Here is a 12444-nt window from a genome sequence, read left to right as displayed (position 1 = left end):
GAAATTAAAACAAACAAACAAACAAACAAACAAACCCATAGGACAGAATCCCGTATAAACATCTCCTGTGTCTCCAGTTCCTCTTCCTTTACACTATGGCTCCTCCTGAGGAACTCAGGGCTGCATCTGGGTTTTAGGCCATTTGTGAACATAAACAAATAGTCTGAAAGTAACATGCAGACTCTCACAAAGAAACTGCCCACCCAACAGCCCAGGAGGGCGCATGGAATGTCTTTTCAACCAGACAGCGGGTGGCCTCCAAAGTGCCCTTGGTGACACTTCCTTAACCTACTCCCTGCCTCAGTTTCGCATCATCTGCTCTTTGCGCTGGCCCACCCTCTAGGGTAGCAGCTCCTGAGATCTGCACTGAAGATTCAGGCATGTGTTTGAGTTACACGCAAATTCAATTTTGTTGAGAATGGGTCCACGATCAAATCCTCCTCTTCCTGATGCAAGGGCGACGCGTAATCGTCACACATTAAAATAGTTTATTTCTGTTTCCAGTCTGTAATATTCTTAAAACAAAAATAACATCAGCTTCAGTGCCTGTTCACAATACAAAACAAAAACAACATAAAAAAGACACCATTTGCCAAGTGAGTTATTTGTTCCTAAGGGTATCAAAAGTGCAAAATATTCACCTTCTTTTCAGACCGCTCTCTAAAGTTTCATCCTCCTCCTTGACAAACTGAGTGGACAGATTCACAGCTGCCACACTGCATTTGTTTCCAAGGGACAAGGTCAGGCATTTGGATGCGAGCAATCATTTCATCTGTAAAGACATTCTGCATCAGCTTTTAAAGAATTTTACTTAGGAAAACATTTGAGTGTCTGCTTCCAATCTCTTTTCCCAAACAAAGCAAATCACTTAAAACACAGTTAGACCTCATTTCTTTTTAAATCAGGAAAAACGTGTATGTGCTGAACGAGGAGGCAATCAGCCTATTAATTTGAAAAGTACGGCCAAATTTTCACGGTCGGTAGGTGATGGCAGAGAGAGACCATGGTGCTTAATGGAAGTCAAGGTGGTCTTACGGAAACGCTGCTGACTCATAGCTGACAATCTCTTAGACAAATTATGCCACCGGCACCTGGACGATGAAAAAAATATTTGTAAGTAGGTGTGTATTCTACAAAAACTTGTTTTAGGCCAGTTTTCATCCCCGTCCGCTAAACATGATGCGTAGTCTCTATCAACCAGAAAACCCTACTTCTAAAAATAAAACAACATTGTCAGTCTCAACATATTCAAAGGCCAGGAAGTTAACTTAAAGCTGAAATTAGGTCTGTGTGATTACACACAAGAGGGGAAAAGGTGGCATTGGCCGAGTGTGACGGCGGCTCATACATCTGACACAAAAGTAAAACCAATTCATGGGAACGTTCAGGAGGATAGGCTTGGGTGGTCAAGGGCGAAGTTCAGCCGAAGTAAAACCTCCCTAGTGTCCTCTTGGGGGACATCTCTTTCAGCCCCAAACAGACCAGTGGAAGAATTTGCCAGGAATGTTTCTAATCCTATTCTCACTTTCCTTTCTCAGTGCAAAGGAGGGTGCGGCTAACTGTCCGAAGGTGCTTTTGATTTTAATGGGAAACATTTTTAAAGTGAACAAAGCTGGGGAGATTCTGTTTTCAGAAATGAAGGTCACGAATCCCATTAGTACCAGAAGTTAAAAATCAAAGCCCACCACTGAACCAAAACACCACTCGCATCAGCAACGTGGCCATAAGAGACCTAGAAAATAACTCGGAGGACGGTGCATCGAGGAACCAAATGAGTCCCTTAATCACGCCTGCCTGGGCCAGGTGCCAGGAGGTACGGCCACCAGAGCAAGCATCCAGTTTTTAGAGGATCCTGTGGAAAAAAAATGCAGCCTGGCAGTGATCTCGTTCTTTCTTCCTTTTTTAAATAAAGCTACAGACTCCACGGAAACTACAGGAACTCCTGGGCTTAAATAATTAATTACTTGCCACTGTGGCTCAATATTTAAATTATTCAGGACCCAAATCGCTGAGTTTCAAGCAACTATGATTAAAGAGATACTAACTCAGTAAATGTCCCATCAGTGATTCCGACCCTTCCTTTTATAAAAGGGCAAATTTACTTAAATTTACTTTGACAGAACTGACCACTCTTGGAAGTTGTTCAAACTCCACCGGTGGTTCTGCCCTAAAAAAAAAGAAAAAAGAAAAAAGACAAGAAAAAAAGGCAAGCTCTCTAACTGGCTGGTGTGATCCACTGTGCACCGGAGCTCTGCAAGCTGGGTGCTGATGGTGGGTCGGACCCTGTTAGTGGTGAAGCACTTGTTGAGTTAAGAGTGAAAGCAACTGAGATATCAAAATCTAGGCCAGCAGCTCAAAGTAAGCCTTTTGCCAAACAGGAGTCTAGAACAAGTCTTGGGTCACTTGTCACAAAAGAGAGCCCAAAGTTACAGCACTTTGGGGGTAACAGTGTTCAAGATACAATTGTTGAAAAGAAATTTTAGGTTCCTTGATACAAAGACAGGTCTGGTAGTTTACTAAAGAGACACGACTGGAGGTTCCTCGAGCCTGACTCATGGCAGGTGGGAATGAGGTGTCTTCATTGAACATCTACTGGCTTCTAGCAGCTTATCTCTATGTCTGGGGCACAAGGTCACAAATCATGGCTCCCAAGATTCATACCCTAAAACTGACAGAGGGAGAAAGGCATGGGAAAACGTACACGTGAATGGCTCAAAGTCATTACAGTACTTCCTGCCGTGCAGATCCCTCCCTGGCGACATCTAGTGCTGAGGCGGCGGCCGGGGGGACACCACCGAGAGGTCACTTCGGTCACTGCCCAGCCCTCCCTTCTTTTGTCTTGGGAAGGAAACCAAATTCACATGCAGAGCCCCCACTTATCCCCAGCCTTTTAAAACTCTGGCTGCCAAACTGGGGCAGGGGGATACCCCCCAAATATACTTTTAGCCACTGACTACTGGAAAAACTATCAAATGTTAAGGTTGCTTGGAACCGGGCCTCTTTCGGGATGCAGGGCCTAGAAGCTGCCGTGGGCTGTCCGGGTGACGACGCAGCATGCACCGGGGCAGAAGCAGAGCGGGGGTGGGGCAGGGCGGGAAGTGACCCGGCCAGCACTCCGGGCTCGCGAGGTCCCGTCTGGGTACCGCTGCGGGCTGGAGCCCCCAGCTTCTCCCACAGCACAGAGACAGGACAGGGGAGCGAGGTGTGAGCATGTGACGGGACGGGACGACAAAACAAGAGGGAATGAGCGGTCTGCTTTAAATGGTGTGGCATTCAAACGAGGGCGGAGAAACCCACAGGAACATCTTTTGATCGGGGGGATTCAGCTTGAGGTGTTTTTCACTCCTAGGGTAGAACAGGACAAAGGAAAGACTCTTCTAGCCGTTGTTCCAGAAGAATCATCTAGAATCCATTCTCTGTCCTCGGTGACAGGTTGAGTCCTGAAAAGGCCTGTTCGCAGGGGCCTGTTAAAAAGCCTGAAGAGTTTAAGTCTCTCTTGAGCCCCTCTCAGTCTAGTTCGGGCCACGACGGGATATAAAACCTCTGCAGGGAGCCTTCCAGCAGCCGCTCCATCCATAAGGACAACTTGCTCAGTTTTCCTCTGACGGGCCTGGGTCCAAGGCCACAGGAAGGTCTGCCCCGCGATTCGCCCAGATGGAGGGAAGAGTCAAGGGCACCGCGAGACCCCACGGCTTCCTCCTCTTCCACTGCTTTCTGGGGCTTGAAGAGGCAGAAGTATTTCCTGTGGCCGTTCAGGGCCAGCACGTAACCCGTGTAGTCCCGCTCCATGAAATGCTCGTCATACTGGTTTGCGATCGGGGCCGCATCTTGAGCGAACTCCAGCAAGCACTCTAGCCACTCCCTGTGTTTGTCCAGACTCAGGAAGGAGAAATGCAGGCGACTGCTCCTGCCGGAAGCACGGGAGAAAGACTTAGGGCGCATCCTGACGCCTTTGGCCGCAGGGGACACGAAGGCCTCGGTCCGACTTCAAGTGGCAGGAGGAGGCGTTGCGTCCGTGGGGCCTGGAGATGCGCAGAATGCGGGATGCCCCCGGGACCTGAGCGCTGCTTCCACACGTGCCACGCTCTGCCTGCCCCATCGCCCTGTCTCCTGCTGGGTGTCCCCTGCGTCCCTCTCGGTGTCCGGCCTCAGTAAAAACACACGAGAGCGACAGGGTAGAGCTCCCTGAAAGGCTCAGGGAGGAAGCCGGGGGGGGGGGGGGGGGAGCTCTTCTGTTCAGAAGCATCGGGACAGGGAGTCAAGGGGAGAAGAGGTCACAGCCAACATCTCGCTGCAGGCAAGGAGCCCCCCGTGGTCAAGGGGAAAAGGGTGAAACTGTCCTCCAGTTCCCCCCTCACCGAACGTGCCCTCCCTTGCTCCCCCTCCCACGAGCTTACCCAGTGAATGTGTAGACCTCCAACGCAAACTTCTGCAGCAGGCTGGTCTTGGTGGGGTCTGACAGGATGAGGACCACGTTCATGTGGCCCGGCCTCAGGCGGACCAGGTTACTGGTGTAGGTCACGTCTGTGAGTTCCGTTACCTCCACGAAGCCCTTTTTAGGGATCTTGCTGTGGGGAGATAGAGAGGAATTAAGATGTTATCAGGACAGGGGAATGCCATTACTTTGGGGAAAAAAAAAAAAAAACAGGAGGAAGAAAATGCTCTGTTCCAACCAGACTAGACAGGTTATTTAATATTCTCGAGCCTGGCACCCTGGCAGGACAGGGACGGTCCCTCCTTGGTGGTCCTGGGCCTACGAAGAGCCTTTCAGATGCTACTGTTCAGCTGGTGGAGAAGCGGCTTTAGGACCGGATGAAAGCGCTCACCACGGTTATGGTGATGCATCCTTCTCTGCGTCTGGCTCGTCTAGTGGCTCTGACATACTTGGCCTCCTGCCCCCATTATTAAATTTGAGATCGAGAGCCTGCAGGTACTGAGTAGAAGGTAAGTAGGTCCTGTGTCTAAAGGCCTACGGGGTCTCAGTAAACACTAGCCGGCGGCTGACTTGCCCCTAAATTCACATCTCACACACAAGGAGGTGAACCCGAGTGCGTGTACAGGCTGGTTCTGGAACACCGCTCTGTCAGACCAACTCGGCCTGTGGCTCTCCTGCCGGGGTGGTGTGGTGGGGGTGGGTTTGGTGTCCCGTTAGAGAAACCTGCTGTTTTCTTTGGTGAAGCTTGGCTCAGTCTTCCCGGCCTTCTCGTGGACTTCCTCTTTATCTGGAGGGTTTGACTCTCGCTCATCGTTCGAGTCACTAAAGTAAGAAACAAGGAGTTTAGGGGCGTCTGGGTGGCTCAGTCGGTTAAGCATGCAACTTCGGCTCAGGTCACAATCACGAGGTTGGTGAGTTCGAGTCCCACGTCGGGCTCTGTGCTGACAGCTCAGAGCCTGGAGCCTGCTTTGGATGCTGTGTCTCCCTCTCTCTCTGCCCCTCCCCCGCTCATGCTCACTCTCTCATTCTTTCTCTCTCTCTCAAAAGTAAATAAACGTTAAAAAAATTAAAAAAAAAAAAGAAAAAAGAAACAAAGAGTTTTACAGAAGGAACAGTACAAATGACCCCGAGGTGTGGGGCCCACCCTTGGGAAATCCCACCGAGAAGCCACACAGGCATTTACCTGAAAGCCTGAACGATGACTGTGCCAAAGAGGATGAAGAGGGCAGAGAAGACCAGGGACAGAAGGGGCATCATTTCCCGCCTAAAACAAAGGGAATAAACCCTGGTCAGCTCTGGATGGGCTGTGACCTCAGTTCATGATACGAGGTATCTTCTCCCTGGCTCAAACAAAACCAAAAAAAAAACAAAAAAACAAAACAAAACAAAAAACCCAAAACCAAAACCAAAAAAACCCCAAACCAAAAAGGCTTCGTATCAATAAACACTTTCTAGTTTCATACAAATAGAGGTTTATTTTGAGGGTGAGGGTGGTGGTGGGGAAGGCGGACAGTTTTTCCCTCACCATTTTAGCTCAGACTGCTTATTCCAAAAGCTTGATATTACGGGGAGCCTGGGAGGCTCAGTCGGTTAAGCGTCCGACCCTCGATTTCGGCTCAGGTCATGATCTCATGGTTTGTGAGTTCGAGCCCCACATCAGGCTCTACACTGACAGCATGCAGTCTGCTTGGGATTCTCTCTCCCCCTCTCTCTGTCTCTCCCCTGCTCATGCTCTCTAAGATAAACTTTAAAACAAATAAATAAAATTTTGATATTCTGTCTCAACGTAATAGGTTCTGCTTAGTAAGTTCTGCAGAAGGAAGTCAGAGGATTTACGTTGTGAATGTGGGAGAACATTCTGATGTCAAGGGTGGTATCGGTGGCTAAGAAGTGTGTGGGGCTCTTTCCTTTATTTTGATTTTCTTCTGGCCAGAATAACTCAGACATGGCCCAAAGGGGGTACAGCAGGAAGAAAAAGGTGACCTTTCGCAATTTCCTCTAGGACCGGCGCTCTAAAATTTAATTCGCCCGCCGACAGTCCTCCAAGGCCTGCCATTTGTCCGGAGTTGTGCTGGGTGCCAGGAATCACCGACGTGAGGGCGACGTGGCTCTGTCCTTCAGGAGCTCGCGGTACTTTGGGGGGTGGGGGTGGGACATGCCTCCCTTCTCTGGTTAACTCACTGACGGGTTTGTACGTCTCTACGCCGGCCCCCGTGTGGGCCAGGCCCTGGGCTGGGCATCAGGGGCGCCTCGATGGAGAGGACAGGCCCAGGCTGTGCCGCGTGCAAGCACGGCCCCGGGTGATCCTTTCTCACCCAACCAGTGGGAAAGGGTCAATCGGCAAACACGTAAAAAGTGAAGTGACTGCAAGAAAGAAAAAGGGAACGAACACGTGTCGGAAATGTGTACACGACCCGCCACTTGTCTGGATCAAGTTTACACTGAAATCGAAGGACAGAGTTTTCAAGAGAAACACAGTGGTTCTACTAGCACTGGAGAAAGAGAAATTCAATGTAGCAATGTTCCCACCAGTTGTTGTGAAATATGCTGTCCCAGCAGTCCGAGATGTAGTCGGAAGCGGAGTAGAGCCACCGGAGCAGGAAGATCTGTTGGGAGAGAAAACACACGTCGGTCAGGACGGGGCGCCTGAACCCCAGGGGGGAGAAGTCCTTGCCCACGACAGCGTGCTGCCAGCCTCTGCTCAGGCTCCTCACGAGCCCTGCCCGGAGCCCCCTCTCCTGGGCCACGTGCTTACAGGGGCAAGTTCATCGGTCAGGTCGGGGAGCACTGCCTCCGAGGACAGGAGAGCGGGGTCTCTGCGCAGCTGGTCGAGATAGCCCAGGAGGGTGAACTTATCGCTCTCACTCCCTGTCCAGGGAGCTTCGAGGGTTTTATACACTACCCTTCCTCCCGTGGTGCGCCTTTCCAAGATAGACACCTGGCGGGAAAAGAGAGGAAGCCATCAGAAGTCTTTCCAAAAGAATGGGAAGTTCCTGTTTGGTCTTTTTTCGGCGGGGGGGGGGGGGGGGGGGGTGGTGGTGGAAAAAAGGATCCAGTGGAGTCAGCAATGAACTCAAACACAGATATGGATCGGTAGAAAATATGTGCAAGAGATTTACATTTTTTTCTGGCAAAGAAACTATGGTGACTTTCCACAGCTTTTGCTAAAAGTTAAAGCTCTTTCTTCTGAGTAGACTTTTTTCTGTAACCTCTGACTTAATATAATAAAGAAACTTTCTCGTTTAGAGAGATTTTCCATGATTACCAAAAAGATGACAAAGAGAGGATTTAATGCTTCTGTAGAGTGATGACAAAGGAGGGGAAGGGAAGGAGAGATCAATTAAAATGAAGTGAAAAGAGGCAGAAGTAAAGGAGGGAGAAATTTTGAAAGCCTTTTACTGGTGGTCTAAGGAAGATTTTACAAAGTAGGTACTCTAAGACTAGACCCGGCATGGGGAGAAAAACTGGGGAAAAGAACTGACACTCCTGAACCTTTACTCATAGGAAAGATGCTTTCTGTGAAGGTCTAAGGCTGAAAATCTAGGAGGTGAAATCCCCAAGGTCCAAGACTGTTTTAGGAGTAGGCTTTCAAAACAGGCTCAGAGATTTCTGGACCCCTGGAATCTGTATTCAAAACTCCCAAAGGAGGAGGAAACAGTATCAGGCGCCATGAGCTTGTCAAGAGCTCAGAGTCAGAAGAGAATCCATGACTCACCGCGGATCTTCCTGGAAACGTATCACTGTCCGGTACTAAGGTGGTGGCAAACTCCTGCTGCCGGTTACTGTAGATGTGCACGAATCTCACTGTGTCCTGTGTGTTTGCCAGGGCAAAGGACAGGAAAGCCTCAAAGGGTTTCCCCAGCTTGGTAGCCTCGGGAGTCAGTAAAACCACACAGTACCTGCACAACAACAAAAGAGAAGACTTTAGGAACTGATCTCCGAGGCCAAGGCTAGGATCTGCGACGGCAGGTGAAGGCTACGAGGAGCAGGCGCTCATTTGACAGACAAAAGCCGGGTGTGAGAAGGTCTCCAACGAGGGATTTCCACGTCACCGATGACCTGTTCTTTTCCAGACTGGTGATGTCTCCCCCAAAGCAAACTTTACCCACTTAGGAATTTCTTTCTTTCTCTCTCTTTTTTTATTTTTTTAATTTTTTTTTTCAACGTTTATTTATTTTGGGGACAGAGAGAGACAGAGCATGAACGGGGGAGGGGCAGAGAGAGAGGGAGACACAGAATCGGAAGCAGGCTCCAGGCTCCGAGCCATCAGCCCAGAGCCCGACGCGGGGCTCGAACTCACGGACCACGAGATCGTGACCCGGCTGAAGTCGGACGCCTAACCGACTGCGCCACCCAGGCGCCCCACTCTCTCTTTTTTTAATGTTTATTTATTTTTGAGAGAGAGAGAGAGAGAGAGAGAGAGAGAGCAAGCAGGGGAGGGGCAGAGAGCAAGGGGGCCAGGGGTTGGAAGCAGGCTCTGCGCTGACGGCAGAGAGCCCGATGCGGGGCTCGAACTCGCCAACCGTGAGATCGTGACTTGTGCCCAAGTCAGCTGCTCGACCGCCTAAGCCACCCAGCTGCCCAGGAATTTCTTTCAGGGCAACGGCTCTGAGTCCTTGATGCAGAAGGGCTTCCAGAAGCCAACTGTTGTAGTTCTTCTGCCACAGGCAGGGTTGTTCAAATCTATCTTGGGCTGGGGGTCTCTGAGCCTCATTCTGAAGGGCTTCCTTTGCAATCTTTCCAAGGGTAAGTGTAGCTCATCATTTATTCATTCTCCAAAATATTTTTTAAAAAATTTTATGTTTATTTATTTTTTGAGAGAGAGAGAGAGAGAGAGAGAGAGAGAGAGAAAGAGAATGCAAGTGGGGGAGGGACAGAGAGAGAGGAAGACACAGAATCCAAAGCAGGCTCCAGGCTCTGAGCTGTCAGCACAGAGCCCTGGTGCAGGGCATGAACCCACGAACTGGGAGATCACGACCTGAGCCGAAGTCAGATGCCTAACCGACTGAGCCACCCAGGCGCCCCTCTTTCTCCCAAGTATTTAGGAAGCACTTACTGTATGCCTGCTAAGATGGACAACGTTCTTGCCCTTGTGGAGCTTAGAGTCTAGTGGGGAAGTTGGACCACACATAAATAGATACATCGTGACAAGCAGTAACTAGTGTTATGAAAAAGGAGAGGAGGAGAGGGAGAGAGTCCAGGGTGGCGGGGGGGGGGGGGGGGGGGGGGGGGGGGAGCCACACTCCATCAGACAGATTGCTCAGAGACACGTCACCTCCCAGAGGTGAGCAGAAGCCTGAAAGAAAGGGGTCAGGGCATTCCAGGCAGAGAGGACCGCAAGATAAAGACCCTCTGATGGAGAGAGACTGGGCCCAATACGCAGTTCCAGTAAGATCCCTGGCTGACGTGTGGAGAACTGTGCGGAAGGCCCAAGACGGGTATGGAAGCAGAGACTGGTTAGAAGGCTAGCAGGGTCTCTCGATAGGTGCCGGCGGCCTGCTCTAGGGCGGCAGGGGCAAAACAGGTGAGAACAGGGTGGATATGGGAGATTTTCTGAGGGCCACATACACAACAATCCTCAGGGTCCGGGATATACTTCTTTATATCGAGCTAACGTCTTTCTTCTCTCTTAGTCTTATAAAGGAATAAAGGAATCAGACAAATCTGGAAACCGGGAAATTTTCTCACTTTAAATCATATTTTAGTTATATTTTCAAGTAAAATGAGCAGTACGTTTTCCTTTCCTATCTAGACACGTCTCCCAGTGAACTAGCCCTACATTTAAAGCCACTGATTCATTCATCCGAGAAATGTCTAAAAAGACATTTTCCCTGTATTTCCAGACTTTTTAGACGCCCTGTATGAACAAATGTGCCTCGGCCTTCCATTCCCTGCTAATTATCTGACCGTTTCCTCAGTGTCCTACAGCTCCCTAGGGTTAGCTGCTGCCCCAGCCCCGCTCCTGGGCCTCTGAAGGCTCGCCCTGTGTGCGACGCTCTTGTAGGAGCAGGGACTCTCTCGTATCTGTGCTTCTTTAAAGGGACCCAGACTGTCCCCGACAACTGGCCCAAGTCTGTTCGTCCTTCTGGCCTCAGCTAACGGGTTGCGAATTAGGGAGATCCTCTCTGCCCCCTGGGCCAGGCTGGCACCCTGGATTCACACACCCCACTACTAACAGAGTGGGCAGTCGGTACGTGTTACCTACAGAGAAAGTTCTGACCGTCACAGCTAGATGTTTAATCGCCCTGCAGAAGAATGTGCCGTGGCCTCTCTATTGTAGTGACAGACAGGGACAAAGCCTTGAGTCCTTACTTCCTCTGTCGGTGAGACCGTTTCACGGGGCACAGCTCATGGAACAACTTCTGGCTGGTGACCCTGGCTGCCAGTAGATACTTGTTTTGGGCGATGAAGTCGTCAACGACCTGCTTCTTCATACCTCGGGCCTGCGGAAAAACCAACAAACGGTTGATTTTTAGTCCCTCTGCTCACTGCAAATGGGCTGTACGTAGAAGCTGAAAAAAAATGTGGCTGACCCGTGAAGTTGTAATTTCACGTTGTATGGTGACAGCAGATGGCAGCCACACTTGTCGTGAGCACAGCACACAGTGAAGCGGGGTCACTAGCTTGTACACCTGAAACTAATGTCACGTTGTATGGAAACCGTACTCAAGAAAAAAAAATATAAAAAAAAAGAACTGGAAGAGAAATGTGGCGGACCCTGGCTAAAGTGATATAATAAATAAGACAGGTCCTGTCCGAAGAAATAAACACGTGGGAACCTATTTGACAGTGTGGGGCCGGACACAATGACACAACTACTTCAGGTCAAAGGAAAATCAAGTGCTCTTTCCACTGCAGAGTTTTTGTATACCTTTTTTTAATGTTTATTTATTTATTTGTTTTGAGAAAGAAAGAGAGAGGGAGAGAGCATGCACAAGTGGGGAAGGGGCAGCGAGAGAGAGAATCTCAAGCAGGATCCATGCTGTCAGCATAGAGCCTGATGTGGGGATTGACCTCGCGAACCGTGAGATCATGACCCGAGCTGAAATCAAGAGTTGGAGGCTCAACCAACTGAGTCATCCAGGTGCCCCTGTATAAGGTTTTATGCTGGCAGATTTAAAAAGGCACTTTGTTTTGTTCTGTTTTTATAGATTTTATTTTTAAGTAGGCTCCACACCCAACATGGGGCTCGAACTCATGACCCCGAGGTCAAGAATTACATGTTCTATGAAATAAACCAGCCAGGCGTCCCTTAAGAGTTATTTTGAATTCCAGACAAATTTACTTCCATTTAAGCTTGGCAGTAAACCGAACAATTAAAAATAAACTCCAAAGTACCAAGGTTACTAAGTATAAAAGGCAGACTACAAAACCGTATGATGGCCACTTTGTTTTTACTAATTTTTGTGCATTTCGAAGAGCTGAAATTAGCCAGACAGCAGACTGTCTGACCACAATCTAGAAATCCATATAAAATGTCAACTAGAAAATCTTATATTTTAAGAAACACACTTTGAATCACCTACTGAACTAAGAAGAGCTTATCAGATATTTAAAAAATTCTCTGAATTTGAATGACTCATGAAAACACTATTTATACACGCTGGGGTATAGCTAAAGCAGCACTTGGAGGCTAATGTTAAAAAATGAATAAAACAGAAAAGAAATTAATGACCTAGAGGCCTATATCCAGAAGTTAACAAGAAACAACAAAAAATATGAAAGGAGAAAGAAGGAAATGATAAAAATAGAGATCCATGAAGCACAACAAACATAGGAAAAGAAGAAGAAACAAAGAAGCAAAAAAGCTAAAGTTGGCTCTCTGGGAGAGCTAATAATCAAATGGACAAACCTCTGGTAAAACCCATCGTGAAGACAAGACAGAAAGCACAAATGACCATTATCAAGGATGACAAGGAGGTATCACCACCTGTGTTGCAAAAGTTAAAGTTATTTGAGGACTTAGATGAAAGAGAAAAATTTCTAGAAAAATACAGCAGTATCTGAAA

The 12444-nt window shown here is 48.7% G+C and overlaps 1 protein-coding gene across 6 annotated transcripts in view; it reads right to left on the bottom strand.

The window, feature by feature from the left end:
- Positions 1 to 471: 471 nt before the first annotated feature.
- Positions 472 to 12444, bottom strand: part of DNAJC16 (DnaJ heat shock protein family (Hsp40) member C16) — a 44450-nt gene continuing 32477 nt past the window's right edge. For 5 of the 6 annotated variants that reach the window (XM_053207433.1, XM_053207431.1, XM_053207421.1 and 2 more), the window contains 8 exons: positions 10748 to 10878; positions 8151 to 8334; positions 7191 to 7373; positions 6965 to 7041; positions 5619 to 5699; positions 5159 to 5257; positions 4398 to 4568; positions 2459 to 3907 (listed from right to left, as the gene is read on the bottom strand). In XM_053207433.1, the coding sequence (XP_053063408.1) occupies positions 3508 to 3907; positions 4398 to 4568; positions 5159 to 5257; positions 5619 to 5699; positions 6965 to 7041; positions 7191 to 7373; positions 8151 to 8334; positions 10748 to 10878 (1326 nt within the window). In that variant the 3' untranslated portion in view covers positions 2459 to 3507. Of the gene's footprint in view, positions 3908 to 4397; positions 4569 to 5158; positions 5258 to 5618; positions 5700 to 6964; positions 7042 to 7190; positions 7374 to 8150; positions 8335 to 10747; positions 10879 to 12444 lie in introns of all 6 variants that reach the window. The other variant, XM_027060345.2, reaches the window with a different exon arrangement.

Source organism: Acinonyx jubatus, chromosome C1, assembly GCF_027475565.1.
Source record: "Acinonyx jubatus isolate Ajub_Pintada_27869175 chromosome C1, VMU_Ajub_asm_v1.0, whole genome shotgun sequence".
Lineage (NCBI taxonomy): Eukaryota > Metazoa > Chordata > Mammalia > Carnivora > Felidae > Acinonyx > Acinonyx jubatus.
The sequence above is the reverse complement of the archived record's forward strand: the minus strand, read 5'-3'. Positions and strand labels throughout refer to the sequence as shown.